General features: G+C 42.2%; 1 protein-coding gene across 1 annotated transcript; it reads right to left on the reverse strand.

Annotated features, from left to right (window-relative positions):
• Nucleotides 1-4661: 4661 nt before the first annotated feature.
• Nucleotides 4662-22028, reverse strand: LOC134458417 (myosin heavy chain, fast skeletal muscle-like). The gene is made up of 40 exons (XM_063210724.1): nucleotides 22007-22028; nucleotides 20251-20469; nucleotides 19985-20128; nucleotides 19740-19896; nucleotides 16005-16032; nucleotides 15779-15905; nucleotides 15314-15406; nucleotides 15151-15214; nucleotides 14959-15057; nucleotides 14750-14853; nucleotides 14496-14634; nucleotides 14196-14314; nucleotides 13777-13926; nucleotides 13518-13688; nucleotides 13131-13431; nucleotides 12868-12932; nucleotides 12660-12747; nucleotides 12441-12558; nucleotides 12223-12346; nucleotides 11979-12115; nucleotides 10723-10978; nucleotides 10365-10607; nucleotides 10024-10200; nucleotides 9746-9891; nucleotides 9560-9650; nucleotides 9061-9450; nucleotides 8820-8946; nucleotides 8562-8680; nucleotides 8231-8427; nucleotides 7956-8139; nucleotides 7661-7826; nucleotides 7418-7542; nucleotides 7004-7312; nucleotides 6455-6658; nucleotides 6214-6339; nucleotides 5955-6125; nucleotides 5758-5862; nucleotides 5581-5676; nucleotides 5122-5253; nucleotides 4662-4749 (listed from the first exon to the last, which is right to left on the reverse strand). Exons 2-40 carry the CDS (start codon nucleotides 20455-20457, stop codon nucleotides 4732-4734), a joined length of 5817 nt encoding a protein of 1938 aa, XP_063066794.1. The 5' UTR covers nucleotides 20458-20469; nucleotides 22007-22028; the 3' UTR covers nucleotides 4662-4731.
• Between the last annotated feature and the right edge of the window lie 5472 nt (nucleotides 22029-27500).

Raw genomic sequence — 27500 nt, forward strand, 5'->3', positions numbered from 1 at the left:
GTGTGTGTGTGTGTGTGTGTGTGTGTGTGAACAAAGTGTCACCGTGCTGCGAGTCAGCAGGGTGTCACCACAATGCAGTGGAAACTGTATGGTTATTTTGCTGTTGTTACTAAAAACAAACAGTTATTACCCTGAAATAACTATGAAATAAACATGAAATTACCACCTTATTAGCGATCCGTAAAGTAAAGTGTTACCGCAGGGCCTGTGCGTGACCGGTCAGTCAGAGCCCTTTTTATGAATGAAAAGCTAATTGGTGCGTAGCCACTGGCATGCTACCTGGGGGTGTGTCAACAAGAGGTAAGCTATGGTGGCTGCAGGAGGACAATTGACAACAGTACTCGGGTTACACTTGGGCTGTGTCTCAAATGCCGCACTTGTGCACTTCGGGCACTGTTTTTCAGTGTCTAGGGCGCTCACACTGAAAATTTCAGTTGAGCCAGTGCACTGAAAGTGCCAGGATGATCCCCTAACAATGGCGGAAAAATGTAGTGCTGAATGATGGACACTGCACGCATTAAATGGCGGCCATGTTGACAATGACACGGAGGAAATGTGGCATTCAGTTCAGTAGAAGAGTTTGGTCAACAGTCTCCTAATTCTGTAAGTAATGTTGATGGGACACCAACCTTTTCATGCCCACCAAAGTATTGTATATGTGATTGTTGTCTTTTGGGGTGAAGGACATGGAAATACAAGCATCAGACGCTGTGCATTGTAAACAGTAGCCAACTCATATTTTGGCGAGCTAATGCCATGCTCAGCCGTCACTTCCAGCGAGGGCACAGTGCATAGTGCTCAAATTTTTCCACGACACTATGCACTAAAGACCTGTGTGCACTGTGTGCACTGTGCACTGACTGTCCGTGCACTGACAAAAGTGCGTCATTTGAGACACAGCCATAGTGTCTTGGTACCTAGACACTTTGGACACTTTTGTAGTTTTTGATCTACTGCACACTTGCTTGAACTGCCCTAGTCCTGGGGTAGAGTCTATGGCATGTTGTGTATGTATCTGTACATTCTACTTAACCCTGTGCTACTATACTTTAAAAAACAAAGCAAAACCATACTTAGAATCTACACTTGATGTTCTGTGTATTTCCTGTGCACTTTGTATCTACTATTGTTATTGACTATGAGTATATTCTTGATTGTAAGCCGTGTCTGCCAAATTCAATGTAATGTAATGTAAGAAACTAAACTAAAGTAAAGTAATGTTATAGAATATATTGTTAACCTATATATATATACCTATACCAATATATATATATACCTATATATATTGCTAACTATATATATATACCTATATATATTGCTAACCTAAGCTGACTTCACGGCATTTCATACATAGCTAAATGTAAGGAACTATAATTTAATAGAATTACGATCCTAAGTGAATCACATCCAGTTTGGTTCAAAGCAGTTGCCAATCATTCCTGGGAAAATGTGGGGTAGCAGGCCCAAGCATGCGGGGGCTACGGGGGACAATGTGGGGTAGCTTCCTGTTGGACCTACGGGGGACAATGTGGGGTAGCTGGTTCAAGCATGCTAGACCTAGTCATAGAGAACATCTACATCTCATACTGCAGATGGGGCTCCAATTTACATATTTATATATTTTATATATTTTTAATTGTTATTCATTCTAAATTCCAAGACACCCTCCTTTGTGGCAGGGCCATCACAGGCTGATCAGACCTGGGTGTGTGTGGCAGGGACGTGCACAGGAATGTCAAAGGGCAGTTGCTCTAACCTGAAGAAAGGGCAACCCCCCCCCCCCCCCCCCCACCCCAAAAACTTCACCATGGGTATTATTATTTTTAGTAGTAGTAGTAGAAGTAGTATATTATTGTCATAATTTTTTATATTATTTCATTGTATAGTATCTTGAATATGCGTTCCATATGATATAACATGCTAGTTTTTAAACATGTAGGCCTACCTATTAATCATATCAGAGATGATCAGCCTTATGCCCACCTGCCCTAAATGTCTCCTGATCCACATTTCCTCATGTGTGGTATGTGGCTGCCCCTAAATTAAATTAAATTATGAGAAAAAGCCTTGATAGTTTTTAAACCTGTATAAGTCACAGAGATGATCAGCCTTATGCCTACCTGCCCTATGTGCAGAGGTCTGTGTCTCTGAGTCATCCTCATCTTAAATGAAATGAAATGATGAGTAAAATGAATAGGCTAAATATGAGGATGCTTAATCAATTAACCCACGGTCATCTTTATAATCCTTGTAGCAGCCAAAGTAGACTTTATGTTATAATAAATAGAAATAGCTTAAACATGGTTAAAAAGATCATTTAATTTGAATTTGAAATGTCGTTAATAGGGATATTCCATGATTAAAATGATGAATATTATATAGGAAAGCTACAACAATAAGAATTCACAGGTGTAGGTCATTTGTTGGGTCTTTTGTAGCCTATATTAAAAATGTGTACTGTCGCTTTAAGAATTGACGAGCCGGCTTTCATTTATCGCAAAGAACCGTGGTGTGGGAGCGACCAGTTCTTATCTGTTGCTCTGAAGCACCGAGCTTCTCGTAGACTTTATAACCTTTTATTTTCATTACAGATATTTTAGTTAGTTCATGCACATTTTGTAGGCCTAAGTGTCTTGAGAAGAACAGTAGCCTAAACGTCAGTTATCATGTGGAGTGGATTTATTTCAATTAGGCCTACATGGACATTGACAGTGGAAAGTATCTTTGGGTCGGAGAATATTTCAGCGTAAGAAAAAGCACTTTCCTAGCGGTCTCACCAAGATCAAACCTCTACAATCCTGAAAAAGATTCTCTGCCTCACCTGCACCTGTTCATTTTTTCGCAGCCAACTCTGCAGAGATGTGCTTCCTTTAGCTAGCCTACCCCCTTAAGTTCTCTCTTGCTTGATAAAACGAAATGTCATCTGCATGTTTCTTAGTTGGGTTAGCCTTCCACAAAACAACTTGAGGCATGTAAAACGTTGACTGCAAGCTAGCTGGCTGTCGTTTTCCCCCAATATCTGAACGTGGCACACCGGCGGACCGATTATTTAGGATCACTAAACGTCCTAAACTCGACATCGGCTTTAAGAGACATTAATTGTGAGCATGTAGTTTAATACTGTGTAGTCTGCTATGTTTCAAGCTCACCTCAGGCCGTCAGGGCAGTCGCTCTACTCCCACGACATCTTCAACATATTATGTCTCTGCCCTGGTCGCATGCATCCTTGCCCCCCCCCCCCCTCCCATGTAGAGCTGCGCGTGCCCCCTGCAACGCGCATACTGCCCCTCCCTTTGCCTATCTCTGGAGGTGCAGGTGAATCTGAATTTGAAAACTTAGTTTAGGAAGCTTCAATCAAAAATACGAATTACAAAGCAAATCAGTTGAAACATGGAATCTTAGCCTATTTTTCCGAGGCATATCTACAGCTGGCTGTCGTTTTTTTTTTTTGCTACAACGTGGCGCTGGCTGGCTGTCAGATTTATGATTTATGAAAGTTCTAAACTCAACATTGTATTAGAGAGGTTGATTGTGAGCATATTTTGTACCCTAATATGTAGACTGTGTGTAGGGCTCTAGCCGACTCCCAGGCATCTTCAAAATCTTTCGTGTCTCTTATAGGCGCTCAAGCGCCTGTCGCGTGCCTTCTCCCTCCCCACCGGAGTTGTTGCGTAGGCCTACCTCACATCGCTCGTGCCCATTCTCGACGGGTCTGATGAATTTGTATGACTGACTTAAGTCTTTATTGTACAAAACTTCAATCAAAATTATGAATTATAAAGAAATCAAATGATATTGAAATATGAAATTATAATTGCCATATTATTTTCCCCTCCCTTGGAAGGGCAATATCAGCCAATGTGGGCAAAAGGGCAGTTGCTCGGGCACCGTGGGCAACTATGCTGTGCACGTGCCTGGTGTGTGGCATAGGAACTGAGTGGACACTTTGCCCCCCATGCCATTTCCTTTCTTTGGAGCCACAGCCAGTGACTACTTCTCTCAGCTGTGGTGGCTCTTTGATGGTCCTCTGAGCTTGCTCCCTCATGTCCACCTCTTTCAGGAGCGACAAACCCCTTACAGCCCACCTCCACTAGACGCACCTGCACTGTCCATCCTTGCTTCTCTGCCTGGATTGCAAGATCAGAGTATCGCAAGTAGACACAGCAATGTTAGTTGGAAACACTAGGTTCTTGTCAAGTATCGATGAGGCTTGAAATTACTCTGGTTGGATGCCTTTCACCTGTCCTGATGACAGCTGTTGAGGTTTGGACTTCTGGGTGCATCGGTGGGGCAGCATTTGTGGTAGTTCTCTTCTCTTCTATGGCTGAGGCCGGACAATGCAACACCTGATTGTGGCGGCAGGTGTATCAGCCTTGAGAAAGGGAGGTCTTGCAGCCCACAAGAATATGTTTGAGGCCTGCTGGGGCTGAGCACAAGGAACATGCTGGGTCCTCACCAAGCCAAAGATGTAAGTTTGCTGGCTCAATTTTACTTTGTGCACTATCCCTGTTACATAAGCCTTAAAATAAACTAAACTAAACTACTAAAAAAATCCAATGTCAATCCAAGTTAATTTTAGGTACATCATTTATACAATAGCATGAGACATAGAGAGAATCAGAGACAAAGAAAAGCAATCAGAAATGGAAATTTATTAGGAAGTCCATATCACATAATAGGCACGGTGGTCAGGATTTTTAATCCATCTGAAGCAGGGTTAATTCAGGCTGGTTACTCCGCTTCTTTGCCCTTTGAAGAGAATGGAAATGCTAGTCACAACACTAACAAAAGAACAATGCATTCCACATGTGTGGGCCTATTGCCTTTGTGCTTAAATGCTGTTACTGTTTTCTGTAAATCAGGGGTGAGTTTCTCAAAAGAGAAGTTGTTAGCCTGTTAGCAACTTCGGTAGTTGCCAATGGGAAAATGCATTGAAAACAGCAAAGTAACTACTGTAGTTAGCAACTTTGGTTTTGAGAAATTCACTCCAGAGTTGTCAAAATCAGGCCTAGAGGCAAATTTTCAGATTTAGATTTTGGCCCTCGGTTTATGGCCCCCTGCTGTAAAATCTAAAAGATGATGGTTGTTGACCATATAGTGAGAGAGATGCTCTTACTATACCTTTCCACCATCGCGGCCCTTGGCCCTGAGCTTGTTGACCTGGGACTCAGCAATGTCAGCTCGCTCCTCAGCCTCCTCCAGCTCGTGCTGCACCTTCCTCAGCTTAGTGAGGTGGGTGTTGGCCTGTTCCTCCTGTTTAGTTACAAAATAAAGTGACTGGTGGCATCCTGAAGTAGTATGGCCATACTGTAAAACATTATTGCATTTAATTAAATGTAAAAAGGTAAGTTGCCCTGCTGCCGTAAGTTTTCAAGTTGACTCAGCTTGAGACTTTGATTTCTGAGTTGACACAAATACCTCAAGTTGAATTCACTTACAAACTTAAGGCTGATAGCTTGCAAAGTTTTTCAGCGCAGGAGAATGTACTTCACTGGTTCTTGAAAGTTCGGCAAAAACACATGTAAGTGTAAGTAAACAAAAATGAATGTAAGTCAGTGACGTCATGAGATGATTACTCACAGCCTCCTCGGCTTGCCTCTTGTAGGCCTTAACCTTCAGCTGCAGCTTGTCAACCAGATCCTGGAGTCTTGCAGTGTTCTTCTTGTCCTCCTCAGTCTATAAAACAATGTCCCTGTTAAAGAATACCCATGTCCTTTTGTAAAAGGTCTGATGTTAACTGTGACAAAATGTCCGTACCTGGTAGGTGAGTTCCTTGACCCTCCTCTCATACTTGCGGACTCCCTTGACGGCATCAACACCACGCCTTTGTTCAGAATCCACTTCAGCTTCAAGCTCACGCACCTGAATATGTGAAATATTTATGACTGAGATTAACTGATCATTTGGAAACTGAAATAATTCTGTATAATACTGACAGAAACATTAATGCTAACCCTGCCCTCCAGTTTCTGGAGCTGTTTCTTGCCACCCTTCATGGCCAAATTCTCGGCCTCATCCAGGCGATGCTGCAGATCCTTCACAGTAACCTCCAGGTTCTTCTTCATCCTCTCCAGATGAGCACTGGTGTCCTGCTCTTTCTTCAGCTCCTCTGCCATCATGGCAGCCTACATAATGTGACAACGAACTGTCAATTACACAAAGCTATGTATATCCTTCTGAATATTTTCACTATTAAATTAACTATTTTCTCACATCAGTGATGGCTTTCTTGGCCTTGTCCTCAGCATTTCTAGCCTCCTGGACAATGTCATCGACCTCACCCTGGACCTGAACATAGTCAGCCTCAAGCTTCTTCTTGGTATTCAGCAAGCTGGTGTTCTGTAGTGGGGAAATGAACCAAATTGATACAGCAAGACAAATATCTAAGGTTACATTTTCATTGCTGAAAATGAATGTTTAATCCCTCTCTTTCAAATTATTTTCCATTCCCTACCTGAGAGTGTAGAAGGCCAACACGCTCGCTGGCATCAACCAGCTCCGTCTCGGCCACTTTGCGGCTTCTCTCTGTCTGTTCCAGGGCAGCTCTCAGCTCCTCAATCTCAGCCACCATCAGGCCGTTCCTGCGTTCCACCATGGCAGCCTGTTCCTTCATGTCTTCCTGTCCTCTAACAGCATCATCAAGGTGCAGTTGGGCATCCTAGTGTACATATAAAGAAAAATATACCACATTACTCTCGGATGTGGTGAAAGCAAAACCAGGAGTTTATTTATGGTGTAAGCACAACACAAGCACATGATTTTAGATAGCGGTTACAACAGTTATTCCGTATGAGGTGGCTAGATGCTGTTACTACAAAAAAGTAAAAACCTAACAAGAAAACCCTCAACTTTGTAACTGCATACCATTTATTCAATGAAGTTACTTATGTTAGAAGGAAACTGTGAAAGGTTTTGTTTTTTATTTCACCGTTTACTCAGCCACCTCTGATCTCTAATACATGCAGGCAGAGACGTTTCATTTAATAATCAGAAAGTAACTAACCTTGAGCTGACCCTGGAGGGTCCGCAGATTCTTCTGGGCATCAGCAGCCTGACGGTTAGCATGGCTCAGCTGAATCTCCATCTCATTCAGGTCTCCCTCCATCTTCTTTTTGACTCTTAGGGCATCATTCCTGCTCCTGACCTCAGAGTCCAGAGTGCTCTGCATAGACTCAACCACCCTCTGGCTGTTCCTCTTTATCTGCTCCATCTCCTCATCCTTCTCTGCCAGCTTCCTGTCAACCTCACCCTTGACCTGGGCCAGCTCAAGCTGGACACGAAGAATCTTGGACTCCTCATGCTCAAGAGTTCCCTATTCAAGCAGTAAAATGATAAGACATTTGACATTTGATCACATACGAAATCTGGGAATGTATTTTGGAGCAACATAATTTTTGTTTTTTGAATTTCTTCTTACCTCAGCCTCCTCCAGGGCAGTCTGGATCTCAGCCTTCTCAGTCTCAACGGTCTTCTTGGCCTTCTCCAACTCGTGGATGTTCTTTCCAGTCTCACCAAGCTGCTCAGTCAGGTCAGAGATCTCCTCTGCAAAGTAGCATGTAGATTGAAGAAATATGACATTTAAAATATGACGAATGTAACAAATATTTACAAACAGGTATTTTACTGAAAATATGCTGCCATTAAGCCAATGACTGCTCACGCTGCAGATTCTTGTTCTCCCTCTTCAGAGTCTCCAGCTGGTCAAGAGCCTCCTCGTAGGAGTTCTTCATCTTGAACAGCTCAGTGCTGAGAGAGCGAGCCTCCTTCTGGGCACCCTCCAGCTCGGCCTGACCCTCCTCAAACTTCTGCTTCCACTCAGCCAGGACCTTTGAGAGGAAAGTTTGGTATTGCATCAATTTCACAAGCCTGGATATGATACAAAATGATCAATGGTTGGTGTGCAAGTGAGCCAAGATGAGTATATTATACACAGTTCAGATATGTAACCTTATTACCTTGTCAAAGTTCCTCTGCTTCTTGTCCAGGTTGGCAGCGAGAGCATTGGCTCTCTCCACATCAATCATGAGGTCCTCAACCTCACCCTGGAGTCTCTGCTTGGTCTTATCCAGAGAGGCACACTTGGAGTTAACAGCCTCAATTTGCTCCTCAGCCTCCTGCAGACGCTGGGCAAGCTTTTTCCTAAAGAGAGGCAATGATTGTAATGTTTGTAAGGACAACGCATTTCATAGATGTTGCACATTGTTCCTCAACTTGAATGGCAAAAACTTACTTGGACTCCTCAAGCTCCTCAGTGCGCTGGATGGCATCAGTTTCATATTTGGTCCTCCACTGAGCAACCTCACCATTGGCCTTGGACATGCCACGCTGCAGCTCAGCCTTGGCCTCCTGCTCCTCCTCGAACTGCTCCCTTAGGAGGTCGCAGTCATGGCGTGCAGACTGAACGGCATGAGCCAGGGCATTCTTGGCCTGTTTCAAAGGAATAAGTAGTGTTCATTTTACAAAGTGTTATTTATAGATATATGATAATTAAATAATATTTTAAAAGTGATATTTATAAACAGTATAAGTTCTTTTTCTCAATAATTGAAGTTTGTCAATACCTTGACTTCCTCCTCATTCAGTCTCTTCAGTTCCTCAATCTGTTGACTGAAGGCCTGCTTGCTTCTGGACAGCTGAGACACAAGAGCATCTTTCTCCTCCAACTGACGGCCAAGCTCACCTATGAGGTTATGAATAAATTAAGTGCAAGAGATCATAAATAAAACAAGGAGGAGCTCACCTTAATAGATATGTATATTTTAGAACTATAGCAGCAGAACATAAAGATGCAACTAGAAATTATCCGTCTGAAGCTTTACCATTTTCAGTCTGAAGTTTAGCCCTTTGGGCACTGAGGTCATTGTTAAGGCGGGTGCTCTCATCACTCTTTGCCTTGACTTCACCGAGTTGGTCCTCAAGGGTGCGGCACATCTTCTCAAGATTGCCCTTTCAATGAAAAGTGTTAGTAGTTAGGATACTAAACATTGTCTTGAAAGGTATTGAATGAATATAGACTATGCAGACAACTTAATTGATACATAAATTGTGAAAGCTTCTAACCTTGGACTTAGCAACAGCTTCCATATTGCTGGAGAGGTCATCAATCTCCATCTTGAACTCGCTCTTCTCCTTCTCAAGCTTCTGCTTGACACGCTGGAGGTTGTCAATCTGCTCTCCCAGCTCAGCAACGCTATCGGCCTGCTTCTTGCGCAGAGCGGCAGCAGTGGCTTCATGCTGTAGGGTGGACTCCTCAAGGTCACGACGCAGCTTCTGGAACTCAGCCTCACGCTTCTTGTTCATCTCAATTTGAGCAGCGGTGGCACCACCAGCCTCCTCCAGCCTCTCACTGATCTCCTCAAGTTCCCTGGAGAGATCAGCTCTCTGCTTCTCAACCTTGGCACGAGCTGCACGCTCAGCCTCAATCTCTTCCTCAAGTTCCTCAATGCGGGCCTACGGCAGATTAATATTAAAAAGATCACACACCAAATCAAGTGTTGATAGCCTCTAAGAATAAGTTAAAATATTTAGGCTTTTTAAGTGTAAATAAATAGGCACAAACCTGAAGCTCCTTGATCTTCTTCTGCAGCTGAGCACCAAGAGATTGCTCATCTTCAATCTTGCTGAGAAACTGTCCAGTTTCAAAGTCCTTCCTGATATTTAGAGGGACATAAACAAATCACTGAAGTGTTTTTATCATTGTTGAAAATGTACATGTAATTGTGTGGGGTTTGTCTGACTGCATTACTTCTTCAGCTTCTCATCAGACTGCTGCTTGTCGTTCTCCAGATCCATGATGTTCTCCTGGCACAGTTTCACGTCACCCTCAAGCTTCCTCTTGGCTCTCTCAAGGTCCATGCGGAGCTTCTTCTCTTGCTCCAGGGAACCTTCAAGCTACAGATTTAATTCTCAGTAAAATGACTTCATCTTAAAGCTCACGCACACGAGCAAGTGTGAATTTACTGCCTCTACTTGTGCATGTAATACTAAATAGACACCCATATATAATATAGACACCCAGCTTACATCATCCACTTGCTGTTCAAGCTTGGTCTTGGATTTGGTCAGAGAGTTGACTTTGTCTTCCTCTGCCTGGAGATCATCAAGAGTCTGCTGGTGGGCCTCTTGGAGGGCTTTCTTCTCCTTTGTCAGCTTGCCAATGGACTCATCCTGAGCAGCCATTTCCTCAGTCAGGTTCTTGACCTAAAATACATGCATGGATTTTGTTAGTAATTCTGTAGCTTCATGAAGATATATTTCAAGAGTGCACTGTGCTCTTTTTGTACATAAGGAATCTATTCATCAATTATCAGTTTACCTAATAAAGATATTTTGATTTAAAAATACCAATGTCAATCTTTGTTAACCTTGTTCTCAGTGGCATGCTTCTCCTTCTCCACTTTGGCCAGGGTCAGCTCAAGATCATCAATGTCCTTCTTGAGCTCAGAGCACTCATCCTCCAGTTTCCTCTTCTTGGCAGTCAGCTCAGCATTGACTTCCTCTTCATCCTCCAGTCTCTCACTTGTCTCTTTGAGTTTGGCCTCAAGCTGGATTTTGCTCTTGATCAAACCCTCACACCTCTCCTCAGCATCATTCAGAGTCTCAGATCCCTGGGGGAAGCGGGTGTATATATCACATCATTGCCAATAAGAAATGTAGGGGATTTTTTGGCATACAATTATAACATACAGCGTTATTTTCTAAATACATCAATAGTAAACATACAGATGACACTTGGAGCTGCAGGTCATTCCTCTCCTGCACCAGTACGACCATCTTCTCCTCAAGCTCCTTCTTCTTGGCTTCCATTTTGCCAGCGGCCTCCTTCAGTTTGGCATGCTCCTCCTTAAGAACAACCAGCTCCTTTTCAGTCTCAGCGCTCTTCAGAAGAGGCTTGATCTTGAAATACACAGTCATCCATGGCCAGTTCTTGACACCCATGAATGAGCGGATGTTGTATTGGATGGTGTAAATAGCCTCCCTATGAACAATAGTGTCACAGCTTAAAGGTTGTGTGCATTCTCCTCAGATCTCTCATTGAAACCAGCTGGTAAACAACATGACATGAACATGAAAATATCTGAGGCTTACACACACACAGAAGATGATCAGGCATTCATAGTGGCCATCAAAATCGGTAAACACCATTAAAATTCAACATTTTTAATGTACTGTATTCACGTATTTTAGAGGGGCTGGTTAATTCAGTCAAATACTCCATCAACAATTGCACTTGAGTGGAAGCAGTTTATCTTCAAGTGATACTGTGCCATTTTTGGAAACAAGCTCATATTACACCTTGAGTTAAATGATTGAGTTTTATCTTTCTCCTGTTCTTCCAGCCGTTCTCTGAATATGGCAGTGCACATTTTACCTCCAAGCTAGCTCCATCATTTAACTCAAGGAGAGGTGTACAATAGGCTTATTTCCAAAAATAGTCCAGAATTACTTTAAAGTACTCCATCATCCATGGCCAGCACTTAACATTCCGAATGAGCCGAGGTTTTAAATAACATTGTTTTACCTGTCCTATTCAACCAGGTGATCACTCACCCTGGCTCAAGTGAACAGGCTTAACCAAGTTAAGCAAGTAGGGATATCTGGAACTACATTGCAACGAATGAATCTATTTTGCACATTACTGTTCAATCGACACAATCAATTAAAATATGTGGCACTTGATTGTAACTAATGAATGCATTTTGCCCATCAATGTGATTGTGTTTCTAAAAAAGTGCATTCAGACAACTCCTCTGTACTGTATGCTATCTGTTTATTGCTCTAAACCCGGACTATAATGCAATTGAGGGTTTTAACCAAAGTCATCGGAGTCAAATAACTGGTGATCTCATCTGCATGAACGGGCTATCTACTACTAGACTTTACTTTTATTAGCTATAGATCTTATGAAGACGTGTCAGAATTCTAAATAAAACAGGTTTCTTGTATTATATTATATTGCATCAAAACATGGAGTGTACCTTCTTGCTGTCATCTTGACATATTCTCTCCTCATGAGGTATGCACGGCAGATAGCCTGAGTCATTGTGACCAGGGATGCCAGTTTCTCATCACGCATCTCCTCAAGGGTACCCAGCAGACCAGCCTTGAAGAACACCTGACAGGGCAAGGCAACATTTTCATGAACATTTCTATTTAGGAATATAAATAATTGCATAATATGTATTTACATATTTAGGAACAAAATGTTTGCAAGGTTTTTACCTTGGTGTGTCCAAACATGTACTGGGTGTGATCAACATCAATAGATCCCAAGAGCTTCTCAGAAGCCTTCTTGTTGTCAATGAACTGTCCCTCAGGGATAACACTGGCATTCAGCACCTTGTATCTGCACAGAATCAACACAAAATTACCTTTCTCTTGTAATCCCTTCTTTCATCATGCACAACATGTTATTATTTATATTTGCGATCTCATGATACCTCTGCTTGAAGTCAGCGTAGATGATTCTGCTTGGGAAACCTTTTCTGCAGATTCTAATACCCTCAAGCACACCGTTGCACCTGAGCTGATGTATGACCAGGAAGTTCTGCATATAACCTATGAAAATGCCAGCGTTGGATGAATGATGAAAAATGATGGATAAGGAAAAGACACTTCAAAAGAAATACATAAGCTTATCTGTCAAAAAATGCTCTTACCTGGTTTCTTAATTTCATTAGGAATCAGGCAACGCACAAAGTGAGGATGGGTGCTCCTCAAGTTGGTCATCAGTTTGCCCAAGTTCTCCTGTTGACATTAACACGTGCACTTTAACAATGTCAGTTCTTCATTGCATTCTCTAATAGTGCCATTTATTTGATAACTAATGCCATGTATTTGACCATGTCATATAGTGGATATACATACCCTGAAAGCGGAGGACACGGTCGCCATGGAGCCACCCTTCTTCTTGCCACCTTTGCCTCCCTTCTCTTTAGAGTAGAATGCAAATATTGAGTTTATAAATAATTGAGTATGTAAATAATATACACATTAGAATTTAAAATAAATAAAAGATAATTTCCTTGTGAATAATAGCCCGAAGAAAGGTATTTTATGTGTTTCCCAGAAATTGTTAGTCTCAATTGCAAAACTTTAAAATGTGTGAGATGTTCTGTGAAAAGATTTACCCTCAACAACAGGTGGGTACAGGATAGGCAGCAGTTTCACAGATGACTTCTGGTACAGCTGCACAACAGAATCGTTCAGTGGATCCTTATTCTTGTCCAGCCAGCCAGAGATGTTGTAATCCACAGTGCCAGCATAGTGCACCAGGGAGAAGTGGGCCTCAGCCTTGCCCTTGGCAGGCTTGGGCTTCTGGAAGGCATTGTTCTTGCCAAGATGCTGGTCATACAGCTTGTTCTTGAAAGTGGTGTCAGAGGCCTTAGGGAACATGCACTCCTCTTCAAGGATGGCAAAGATACCCATGGGCTGTTTTAAAATAAAATGGAAATTTATTTAAAGGGTTGACCATTGAGGTTGTGAAAGGACAGGAAAAATGATGGTACTAATCTTACCCTCTCAATGAGTTCAATGCAAGCAGCCAAATCCATACCGAAGTCAATGAACTCCCAAACAATACCCTCTTTCTTGTACTCTTCTTGTTCAAGTACAAACATGGTGTGGTTGAAGAACTGTTGCAGTTTCTCATTAGTGAAGTTGATGCAGAGCTGCTCCATGCTGTTGTACTTTAGAAAGAAGTAAAGAAAAAACCCTGTAAGGACAATGCCAGCATGCAAAACGTTTAATTGTAAGCAACATTAGGTCAGTCCTCACATCGAAGATCTCAAAGCCAGCAATATCCAGCACACCGATGAAGAACTGTCTTGACTGCTTGGTGTCCAACATCTGGTTGATACGGATGACCATCCACAAGAACATCCTCTCATAGACTGACTTGGCCAAGGCAGACACTGCATTATTCACCTAAAATAGCAGAAAATAAAATATGTATTAAATAGTCTTAGTTGAGTTCATACCACTACTAGTCTAAATGCAGTTGAATGAATGAATGAATGAATGAATGAATGAATGAATTAATTAATGAATGAAACAAATAATTTAATACCCAGAAACATAAACAGTTCTCAGCATTCCTGAGGCTTAAGCATAACTAGACAAGTACAAAAACACTTTAATCCAATAGATTAGTGCCTTCCTCATCTCCCTGATGTAACTAATAGTTGATATATTACCTGAGGTACAGTCTGTCCCTTGGTGACAAACTCATTTCCGACCTTCACTCTTGGGTAGCACAGACCCTTCAGCATGTCAGCGGAGTTCAGGCCCATGAGGTAAGCAACTTTGTCAGCATCTATATAAATGTTTAATACAAATATGTATTTGAATACTGGAAATATTATAATGTTGACTGTGAATAAATTGTAGAGTTTCTCACGCATTGACACTCGGCATTATAAGAGTGGAGATAATTTATTTAATTTCTAATCAGTGCTTTCATGTGCTGAAATTCACCCCCAGAAATGGATACCTACCCTCAGTGCCATCAGGCTCAGCCTGCTCCTCACGCTGCTTTTGCCTGAATTTCATGTTGCCGTGGTGAAGCACAGCACCAGTCAGCTTGTAGATGGTGACTTTCTCCTCTGCATTGAAACCCAGGATGTCAATAGCTTCCTACAGACACATGAAAAGAAGAATTGATGTCTGTTTAGTTTTGAAAGGGTGCATGACATGAGGAAGGCATACACATTATATCCCCTAAATAAATTGATCATTATGCTCATCTTACATCAGTGGCCACCAACTCCTCAGCATCATTGATACTGGCCACAGTGATCTGACCCTGACTGCACATGGGGAAGTCATATGGGTTGTTTGTGATCAGACACATCTCTGCAAAGGAAAGAGCGATACATCAGGAAATTTAAATGCACATTTATCTTGATGTTTCATTTTTAGATTTTTGGAGACATTTTCAGTTGAAATCTTAAAACATACCAATGATCTCGGGCTTGTGGTTGCACATCATCTGGAAGAAGATGTGGTAGCCTCTCTCATCAGACAGCTGGAATGTCACTCTAGACTTCTCCAGCAGGTCTGTGGAAAAAAGATTATTAGTATTTCTCTTTCTGATGAATGGATTTATTACATGAATGTATGAATATTCTTACATAAATATCCTTTACTTACAAGTCTCAATATCAGCACTAGCCAGTTTTCCAGTTGTGCCAAAGTGAATTCTGATGAATTTACCCTGTTCAGAACAGCATGAGACATTAGCCAGCACTTTCACATAATCATTCATCAAAGTGGAAGTGGAAGTGTTGTTTTAAAGAATTGGGAAAAGACTTACGAAACGGGAGGAGTTGTCATTCCTCACAGTCTTGGCATTACCATAAGCCTCCAGCAGAGGATTGGCAGCAATAATCTGGTCCTCAAGAGAGCCCTTCAAAAGTATTCAGTTTACTGTTAAGTCTATATCGAAATTTCAGATTCTGTAGGAGGTTTAAAGGTGCACTATCTAGGATGGTGGCCAGCGTAGGTGATGAAACTATGCTGCTTGAAACTGTGCTGTCTACAGCTGACTTGGATCTTGTCATGAATATTTACTAAATAATGAACTAATATTTACTAGTATGATCAAAGCACAGTACGTTTTGCTGGTCAAAATGCCTATTTCTGGAAATTCAAAATGGCGGACCATGAAAAAGATCCCCCTTCTCATGTATGAAAAGTGCAATTTCTGCACATTACAAGTTGACTGTAGTTCATGTCCATATGTGTGAAAATAGAGTTTATGTTTTTGAACAGTTCCTACCTTCAGCTGTGAAGTGGCCACGGGTGCTGCAGGCTCGTCCTTCTTTTTGCCTCCAGCCACAGCAATTGTTGCAAAGTACTGGATGACACGCTTGGTGTTGACAGTCTTTCCAGCTCCGGATTCTCCACTAGTTTATACGGAAAAAAATCTCAGGGTTAGTTGAATGATGGTAACTTGGTAGACGATGGTAGACATTAAAATTATATACAGTATAATCATTACTCACGTGATCAGGACAGACTGGTTCTCTCTGTCTGTGGGAGAAACACATTATGAAGTTACATTTTCTATAGACTCCTTTACTGTTTGTACACAGAAGTAATCGGGCTGTGCGCGCATTGTTGGCACAGAATCGACCATGTACCACACATTTGTAAAGAAACTAGCCAAGTGTTTTTTTTTCCAGAAGAAGAAAAAAGATGGTCACAATAGCTTCAGATATAAGTAGCCGCCATAGACACGGCATTCCTGATGGTATCCTCAGTCCAGTCAGTACGTTTCATTTCTTGTAACCACAAACTTCTCCTATGCTTCTCGAATAGCTCTTGGAATAGTGTAAGACGTCTATCTCTATGTTTTCTCTAAGTGTATCTCTAAGGATCTCTATGTTTTACAAACGTACACGCTTCAGGAAGACAGGTCTTCTCTCTTTAGCGTCTGCACTGTCTGTTTGTCTGTGTGTGTGTGTGTGTGTGTGTGTGTGTTTGAGTCGACAATGTGTGCACATTCAGTGATGACGTAACATCTAAAGGGGTCAGTATGACCTGAAGTACTCTTTGCACAGATGGGCCCTCCGGCATAGCCTGTTTTTACCAGACCACATTAATTACGTAATTCATTTTCTGCCTGGATCCTCGGTGCCCTGGAGCACTAGGGCGGGAGAAGTGAGCTCAGCTCTAGTTTGAAATGAGCTCTGACCAGTCGCTGACAGTTGACGTATGTTATTATGCACCCACGTTGTCTGAACACCGGGTGAAAATCCTCCCCAGAGAAGCGTTATCAGACCACTCGTGGATTATGATTATAAGTCAAAATGAATGGTCTGACCCAGGGCTGGACTGGCTATCTGGCGTACCATGCAAATCCAGGTGGGCCCTCTCGCGTCTCAATAATAAAATATATATAAATTATTTTTTATTGTCTGTGCCAGTAAAAAATGACACATCAGAGTCCATTGGATGCTTCTCCTGATGCACATTGGGCTAGTCCAATGAAATACTTCGGTTCTCGAAGGCCCGCCCCTCCCTACAGGCCCCCACTTTCTCCTGCCGTGGAAATATGTATATGTATGTATATATGTATAATTTAATAAATTTAATAAATTTAATAAATTAAATAGCTTATGAAGCCAACATAAACAAAAATAAGCTAAACAATCTTCTTTACCATGTAGATTATTATGCTTTCTGGAGTACTTGTATGGGTTTAGGAATGCATCAACTTCATCGAGCTGTGAAACCGGGTGCGCAGAAAAAAATAGCGTGTCACAGCCCATGTAAGGGGGGCCTTGGCTGGAATCTACCGGTATATGGGGGGCCTTGTCATGGTAAAGATTGGGAACCCCTGACCTAGACTGAGGCTTAACTAATAGATTAGGACTACTGTACTTGGTCATTACATGTTTTGTAACAGTAAGGTTATAACATAGGCTCTGCACAAAGGGGTGAAATATTAACACATTGAGTACCAAGTATGTAAAAGTACGTATTTCATGCCCATGCGCTGAGTACCAAATGGTAAAACTACGTTTTTTTCATTTACACGTCATATTTTGAATCTACACCCTCTATAATGCATAATATGTGTGATTTTGGGAGGTCTGTGATTAATATAAATTACAAAAAACTGCAGTCAAAAGCTCGTGTCATGATTCGAACATTTTCATTTGTTTTAATCATGATGTCTCTGGGGCCAACCCAAGTCGGCGAACCATATAGTATCCTAATCAGTAACCGATCAGTAACCGTAATGATCACCTTGCCTGTATTGATGGCGTTGTGTAATGATCCTGTGTTGATAACCTTCTCTCTTGATGGCGTTGTGTAATGATATTGATAACCTTCTCTCTTGATGGTATCGTGTAATGATCCGCAATGATCACCCTGCCTGCATTGATGGCGTTGTGTAATGATATTGATAAACTTCTCTCTTCATGGCGTCATGTAATGATCCTGTATTGATGGCGTTGTGTAGTTTAAGTAATAAGCCACGAGAGGCCGTGGGTTACGCTCGATTGGTAACGGCCAATGGGAGCGGGGCACGACGCAAAGCGGAGTGCCGCAAACGTCCCCTTGCCCGTTATCAATAGAGCGTAACCCACAGACCAGAGGTGGAAGAAGTACTGAAGTTGTGTACTTAAGTAAAAGTAGAAGTACCCTGCGAAAAAATTACTCAAGTGAAAGTAAAAGTTGTACAACAAAAATGTACTTGTACAAAAATGTGCAATGGCTGTCTTTCTTCGTGTCTGTCTTTCTCCATGTCTGCCTACTTGATCCAATAGAAAAAAGTTTCTGCAACGGTTTTCGGTTCTATTTGAACATGACGAGTCCTGTTAATGTTTTTTAAAGTATCTTTTCTGTGTGGGTGTCAGTTTGGAAGAGGGGCTTGGTCCCGCCTCCCTGCCCGCAGCTGAGGCTACTCAAATATCCACAAAACACAACAGGAAAACCTAGGATAAATGTAACTAGTAACTAAGTCTTCTTCTAGAACTGTAAGGAGTAGCAAGTACAAGTGATTGTCAAAAAATGTAACTGAGTAAAAGTAAAAGTCTGCATTTTTATTTTTACTCAAGTAAGTACAAATTCCAGAATAAACTACTTAAGTACAGTAACGAAGTAGTTACGTTCCACCTCTGCCACAGACTCAAGTGGCTTATTGCTTATCTAACACTGTTACACTTAATCGCTGACCAATTATCTTTAAAAACGCTTTAATAACAATTAATTTGATCTGCGACAAGTTGAGGAAGTGATTGTGGTTACACTAGGCATGTATGCATTCATCGCACTGCCAGACACACTTCGCTACAAAAACTCATCAAGGGACGATAAACACAGTAGGAATGAAATGTCTTTGCAATCACATTGATACCCCAAACCACAGATGGTGCAAATGTGCTCTTCTTGCAGACTCCCTACCCCAACTGCAACATATTCTCATTACCGACGTAGATGCGCTGGGTCTAATTTAGACACGCATAGAATCTTCAGGTGGAAGGTGTAGGTTTACACTCGATTGACCACGGCTATCAGCCAATCAGAATTGAGAACCGGGCCGCATTGTTAGATGATCCTGTATTGATAACCTTCTCTCTCTACAGTCCTACACCTTGCGGTATGGTAGCTATTTGTGATGCTGCCGTCTTGTTAGAATCATGCTTGCATTGTTGTTTACTAGTACGCTTGGCGTCCGCTCTATATTACATTAGTGTGTCCGGCTTCACGCAATAGGTAAACACAGAGGGCAATTTTATATCGTGCCGAATGGCGTTGATTGCCAGTGTAGTAGTAGGACAGAGCAGGAGGAGTGCCTTGACGTGCAGGAGGTGTGTCAGAGCTAGAACTAAGCGCCTGTACCAAATTCATATGACTAAACCAACTGGTCTCCGTTTAAACTTGTGACATTCTGAAACAGTGCATGTCTCACAATAAACTTTATGTCCATTTCTTGCTGAATTCGGTGGATGGGCCTACCCGCTTCGGCTTAATTTAGGTTTGCTCTGCAGTCAAAGCTCGTAGAGACACACGGTTTTCACCCACTAACAGGGTAAAGTCTTCACTTTCAAATGGGCCATAACATGTGTCAGTGGCCCTATCACAAGATACGCTCTACAAAAAAACGTCAGAAAAGGGTTTAGAAGGCAGGTATTCTTCGACATAATTCTGTTATCACCGTCGGTATTCAATGTGTTATGGGATCCAAGGAGGATAGTTTTTTAAATACTTAAACATGAGATCCTTACCTTGCAACATGAACTGATAGGCATTGTCAGAGACAGAGAAGATGTGGGGTGGGGCCTCCATGCGCTTCTTGCCTCGGTAGGCATTCACCACCGATTGGTCGTACACAGGGAGCCACTTGTAGGGGTTCACCGTGACGCAGAAAAGCCCAGAGTAGGTCTGAAAAAGAGAATGAGTTCTGGAGTATTTCCACTGGAATGTTTTTCTACGTAACTGTTCTTTCCCCCAAAGAAAGGCCAAAGCTTACATAGATCATCCATGCTGCATAACGCTCTTTGAGGTTATACAGGACAGCAGCTTCATTGAGGTGGGTCATCATGGCCATGTCCTCAATCTTGTCGTACTTGGGAGGATTCATGGGGGTGACTTGGTCATCCTTAACTGTCCTTTCCTGGGGAAAATGGTGATAAACCAATTTAGCATAATGCTAAATGCCTCTTTATACACACATAATATGCCAATAGCCATTGCTAAACTATTGTGAATGCTAATTCAAAGCCATGGAAGACCTACCTCCTTGGGGTCAAGGAGGGTTTCAACAACGACTTTGCCGCCATCTCTCTTCTTGATGGTAGCCTTCACGTACAGTTCCTCCTTGTCTTCCACATAGCAGGCGCTCTTGGCATCGAAGGGCTTGGTCTGGGCCTCGATTCTCTCCCTCTCTGGCTTACGGAGATAGATGGCAGCTGGGCCATAAACGGCCATATCAGCGTCTCCCATGGCTGCTGGTTACTGTATCAATGAAAAGCATTTTAGGTTAATATTGGTAAATATATACATGTGACGTCCAACACACAGTACAAGCATATATTCACGAGATCCAGCACTACTTAGCAAATGTATAGACCACAGCTAACACCAGGAAGGAGATGTTTTCAGCCTTCAGTGACGGCATATGTAACAAAATAATCTAAATGCCTTTTCTGTCCTTTGGGGTGAGAGCTACTGAAGCTACTGGAGTGAGTTACTTAAAGGTGCACTGTGTAGGATGGTGGCCAGAGAAGGTATTGCAACTATACTGCTCATTGAAACTGTGCTGCCTATTGCCCAATTTGATCTTGTCATGAATATTTACTAAATAATATATACTACTATGACCAAAGTACAGTATGTTTTGCAGTTAAAATTGTTTATTTCTGGAAATTCAAATTGGCGGACATGGAGAAGATCCCACTTTTCATGCATGAAAAGTGCAATTTTCCAGTCATAATGAATACTTAGAATTTGATGGTGGTGTTCAATATTAGTGAAAAATGTGACATTTGTGTATGGGCAGCATGAATTCTGGACAAAAATGACTTCAATTATTACACAGTGCACCTTCAAGTGTGCTGTATGCTCATTAACAGGCAGCACATTATTGTAGGCTATAAATTATTGGCAGCTCAGTCACTCTCGGTGTACATCAGGTTACCATTGTATCCCACATGAGAGTCAGCTGACATACAGTATCAGGCCGGCCGCACATTGGCTCCGACAGCACTGCGCCGCACTTTTGCTTCCGACAGAATTCGGACCCCCAAACCCAATTTCACACGAACATTGCATTGATAGTCAATGGGCGCCGCCGACAAAATAGAACTTGTCTCTAATTGCTATCCGACATCGGCGAATGTCCGCGGACATCAGCGCCAGTGTGCGTGGTTCTATTGAAAACAATGGAATCGAATTTTAGCTGAGCACTGCTCAGCACTTTGTCGGAGCCGGTGTGCGGAATCCCTCAGGGATACTAATGGCAAATTAGTGATGTCTGTGTATGATGTCATAATGTATCATTTGGTTTTTGGAATGTCAAGTTGACACTGTTTGAATGTCCTGATTTCAAAACCTGAATGACATACTGGACAGGCGTATAGCAATAGCAATCAAGTTCCTGAAGTGTGTCATGACATTCTCACGACGGCTACATGACACCCTTACTGTACTATATGTGGATCAGGACAGGAGGTGTCAAAAGTAATAGTAAAAGGGAATCCATGCTGTAAGTATAACAATAGCACCTGATATGTTATAGCTGTTACACCTTGTTACACACATGACTGAAAAACATGAAAACCCTAAACAAGAACCCACCCCAAATGTGATGCAACCTATGCAGAATCAGCTGATAGTAAGACAACTACACAGGTCTACTGGTTACTCAGATAAGTTACCGGTTTTGGAAGGAAACATTGTTTCTCTTTTTTATTTTTACTTTTGACATCTCTGAGCAGGACAAAGTATTACAAAAAAATAAAATAAAAATGCTTTAGAAATGAGATAGACATACGCGTTCTCCCCACGACCAGATGAAATGATGTTCCAGATGGTCTAAGGAGGAAGAATTACAGAGACATCATGATAGAAAAGATTGCAGCCAGTTAAACTTTAAAAGGTAAGTTGACCTGCTGCCTTACATTTGTAAGTTAACTAAACTTTCTAAAGCTGAGTTAACTTACAAACTTGAGGCAGCAGGGTAACTTACTTTTTTACATTTAAATGGCTGCAATGTTTTACATAATAATGATTCAAGATTACAAGAAAATATAATATTGATTACCAAATCATCCTCAAATCCAATATGTGATTTATTGTTATGTTGATTTATTGTTCATTAATCAAGGGCAAGTGCAAAATCTATTAAACTGAAATAAAATAAAGTTACTAAGCGGGGCTGTTGTCATGGCTACCTTTGAAGAGTCCAAGATAAGTCAAGACCAGGACTACTCAAGTCCGAGACAAAGACAAAGAGGCTCTGAAGCAGACAGTAGTCTCAGCGCGTCAGCCTGTTCATTAAAGGCTTTTTAAGTTAAACAGCAGTGTGCCTTTGGAATCTTTGGCAGACCTTATCAACAGCCACAACTGGAGCTAAGTCTGATCATAATATTAAGCAACTTAATTTCCTTCAGCCAAACTGCACCTGCTTATGAGAACAAAAGTGAAGCAGCACTCCTCCCTGACCAGCATTCCTTAGTGAACAGTTGTTTTTTTAGCATACAAGTACAAAGAGGTTTGAGTCCGAGATAAAACTGAGTCCAAAAGGATTAGAGTCCAGGTCAAGTCTGAGCCACATGTCGGTCAGTGTAAATGAATGAAAATGATGAATAATAACAGCAACGCATGTAGAGATAAACTAGTATGTTATTGGATTCCAAGCTCCACTGTAGAATCTATAGTGGCCAGTGATCTAAACAAAAATAAGATTATGTGGAATCCAAAATTAGGCAAGACCTGTGTCCGATCCCAAGACAAGTCCAAGTCCATTGAGTCCAGACTGGAGTACTACAGCCCTGTACGTATATACCGGTAAGTGTCCGTTTTGGAGACCTTCCATCAGTACGTGTGTGTGTGTGTGTGTGTGTGTGTGTGTGTGTGTGTGTGTGTGTGTGTGTGTGTGTGTGTGTGTGTGTGTGTGTGTGTGTGTGTGTGTGTGTGTGTGTGTGTGTGTGTGTGCGTTCTGCTGCGTCCATCTGTGCGGATAACAACTTACTGTGAGCTGTTTCCTTCCCCCTCTGGTCTTCTGTGTGGACTGCTGTCCAGTGTTCAGCAACCTCTTATATTGTGGACACACTGCCACCCCCCCCCCCACACACACACACACACACACACAGCCACACACAGACACAGACACACACACACACGCACACACTGCCCACTAAGCAGCACACCATCCAAATATGGCGGGATGCATGCGTTTATTATATTTAAACTCAACACCAAGCCTTTACACACACACTCACACACATGCACACCTCAACACCAAGCCTTTACACACACACGCACACACACGCGCCCACACACACACACACATGCGCGCCCACACACACACACACACATATGCGCGCGCGCACACACACACACACACACACACACACACACACACACACACACACAGACAGACGGGTGATGACAGGTCTGCTTATGCGGGTTATTGAATGACAATCATTCCTACACTGATGCTGATGTTCTACACTGGTTTTCCTCGTATGTACTCATGTACTTCGCACAGCGCCTACAGGCAGCATACTAACCTCATGTACTTCGCACAGCGCCTGGTTTTCCTCGTACTAACCTCATGTACTTCGCACAGCGCCTACAGGCAGCATACTAACCTCATGTACTTCGCACAGCGCCTGGTTTTCCTCGTACTAACCTCATGTACTTCGCACAGCGCCTGGTTTTCCTCGTACTAACCTCATTTACTTTGCACAGCGCCTGGTTTTCCTCATATGTACTCATGTACTTCGCACAGTGCCTACAGGCAGCATACTAACCTCATGTACTTCGCACAGCGCCTACAGGCAGCATACTAACCTCATGTACTTCGCACAGCGCCTACAGGCAGCATACTAACCTCATGTACTTCGCACAGCGCCTACAGGCAGCATGCTAACCTCATGTACTTCGCACAGCGCCTACAGGCAGCATGCTAACCTCATGTACTTCGCACAGCGCCAACAGGCAGCATACTAACCTCATGTACTTCGCACAGCGCCTACAGGCAGCATGCTAACCTCATGTACTTCGCACAGCGCCTACAGGCAGCATGCTAACCTCATGTACTTCGCACAGCGCCAACAGGCAGCATCATCTGTGAAGACACTGTAGCGTATGTGATTTGTGTGTTTCGGTGTAGTTAGGTGTTGACCATGATCCTTTAAGTATTGATTTGAAAATGACTATAGTGTCTACAGTGCACTATGATAGAGTAATGGCTGGCAATCCCATTCTTTACTGGAGGTTAAAGGGACACTGTGTGTGTATTTAGTTGTTTATTTCCAGAATTCATGCTACCCATTCACTATACCTTCTTAATGAATACTTACCACCAGCATCAAATTCTAAGTATTCATTTTGACTGGAAAAATTGCACTTTTCATACACGAAAAGGGGGATCTTCTCCATGGTCCGCCATTTTGAATTTCCAAAAATAGCCATTTTTAGCTGCAAAAAATTACTGTACTTGGACCATACTAGAAAATATTTGATTATTACTTAGTAAACTTTCATGTAAAGATCAAATTTGACAATAGGCAGCCCAGTTTCAATGAGCAGCGTTGTTGCAGTACCTTTTTTGACCATTTCCTGCACAGTGTCCCTTTAAATTCCTGCAAAGCACCACTAACGCTTGGCCAGCAGGTTTTGTTAATTATCAATTATAATAACTCTGCATCATATATCAGGCTATTAATACTCCTCCAGTGAGCACACTGAGCTGACTGAGCTTCAAAACAAGTCCACAACCTTGTTCATGCCCACTCTCCACACCAACCACAAACACAAATACATCCGTTAATTAATTGTGAAATGTTTGGACTTGAGTATCAAAATAGGCCCTCTGCCCATTTGAAGGCATGCCAATGTGTGTACTCAGGGCCGCTGATAGCTTTGGCCTGGACCAGGACAAAGTTGTCCGAAAGGGAAGGGCCCCCTAATCCAATACATACAATGTAATGAGGATCAATTCTGGGCCCCCTCTCTCCCTGGGCCCAGGACAACTGTCCCCTTTGAACCCCCCATGTATGTTCTGGCTGAGGGGGCTTAAGGGGGATGCCTAGCATTACAAGACATATCAAAGCTCATTCCCATCACACACACACACACACACACACACACACACACACACACACACACACACACACACACACACACACACACACACACACACACACACACACACACAGAGGCATACATTCTAAACGCCGCTATCACACACACACACACACACACACACACACACACACACACACACACACACACACACACACACACACACACACACACACACACACACACACACACACACAGAGGCGCACAGCCTAAACGCCGCTAGCCGGTGACAAGTCCTTCTTGGGCAGCTGCGGCAATACTGAATTTCACGACAACATTCCAAAGATGGTCGGACAGTGATTGATGACACGTATAGGGTGACATGTACTTTCAAAACTCATTCACAAGCATTGTGTGATCACGAAATTTTAGCTTGTGGCGAGGGGAAACTGAAATAGCTAAAGGGCAAATTGTTTTCTGAAGTCACTAACTCGACGAAAATCATTTAATTTGCGTATATTTCTGACCCACATCATAAGCTCCCAGAAGGGCAGTGGAAAAGTTTTCTCATATTTCCATACAGAACTTGACGAGAATATTTGTTGTGGAACTGTTTTCTCATAGATTTACCTTTTAGTCTAAAGGATTAACTGCTTTTATTTAAAGTGGTCGTAACAACAGAGACCATTTAAATTATCTCAACAAGAATATTTGAGTTTCTGCCTCTCACACTGTAAAACATTGAAGCCAGTTAAACTTTAAAAAGTAAGTTGCCATGCTGCCTTACTTGGGAAAGCTTTGAGTTGAGTGAAACCTTGAGTTGAGTTGACAGCAAGGCAACTTACTTTTTAAAGTTTAACTGGCTTGCAATGTTTTACAGTTCAGACACCAATTGGCAGTGGAAGTGCCTTCTCATTTTTTCAGGTTTCAAGAACAAGTTTAAGTTCAAATTTTGTCTTTTGATGTTTAACGTGTTCATTAGTGTTCACAGCAGCGCTCTACACACTTTCCAGTAATGACTCAACTGACTCAACTTTTTGCTTCAAAATAAATGGGGCACGTGGCAGCACTGGAAGTGATCCTCCTTGTGAGGTACACCATTGGGTACCTTATATTCCACTGAAACCTTAAATCCATTTCCATTGTCTTGCTCACCCCGTGGGTGATGAAATACAGGACCTACGTACACACTTTCCAGTCAATCACAAAATGTCATTCATTACATATGACTACATGTTGTCTCCTCAGTAGTGGTGGTTTCAAGATCACATTCTCATGTTTTGAATGTCAAGTTCAAGTTTTCATTGTTTCACGTGTTTACTGTTGTAAGATGTCCATTAGAGTCTGCAGTGGATCTAAACAAACTGTCCATTAAATCACAACATGATTACAGTCTGTTATTAAAGCACATGCCTACAGCCTGTTATTACAGTACATGGCTGCTTAAGATGTTCATTAGTGTCCGCAGTGGATCTACACAGTGTGCACTAAATCACGGCATGATTACAGCCTGCTATTAAAGCACATGCCTGTTATTACTGTGCATGCCTGTTATTAAAGCACATGCCTGTTATTACTGTACATGCCTGTTATTAAAGCACATGGCTGCTTAAGATGTTCATTAGTGTCTGCAGTGGCTCTACACAGTGTCCACTAAATCACAACATGATTACAGCCTGTTATTAGGCCTACTGTACATGCCTGTTATTACAGCACATGCTTGTTATTACAGCTCATGCTTGTTATTACAGCACATGCTTGTTATTTCAGTACATGCTTGTTATTACAGCACATGCTTGTTATTACAGTACATGCCTGCTACATTGCAGTACATGTCTGCTTCATTACAGTACATGTCTGCTTCCTCAGCAGTGCTGTGTGGTGTGTCTCCCATTCAAGAGGCTGCAATGTAATAGAGCTATAGGCCAGAGCTCACTGCTCTATTATTAGTACAGACGTCGCTGTCAACACGGCAATGTTTTAAAATGATATATGCACTGCATTCAACTCGGAACAGGAGCACTCAACACGTAGCCTTTTATTACCGTGGAATTACATAACAGACACCAAGAGTAGAGTAGAGTGGAGAAGAGTAGAGTACAAAAGAGTACAGTAGAGTACAATAGGGTAGAATAGAATAGAATAGAATAGAATAGAATAGAATAGAATAGAGTAGAGTAGAGTAGAGTAGAGTAGCGTAGTACAGTAGAGTAGTAGAGTAGAGTAGAGCAGAG

Source organism: Engraulis encrasicolus, chromosome 11, assembly GCF_034702125.1.
Source record: "Engraulis encrasicolus isolate BLACKSEA-1 chromosome 11, IST_EnEncr_1.0, whole genome shotgun sequence".
Taxonomy (NCBI): Eukaryota; Metazoa; Chordata; class Actinopteri; order Clupeiformes; family Engraulidae; genus Engraulis; species Engraulis encrasicolus.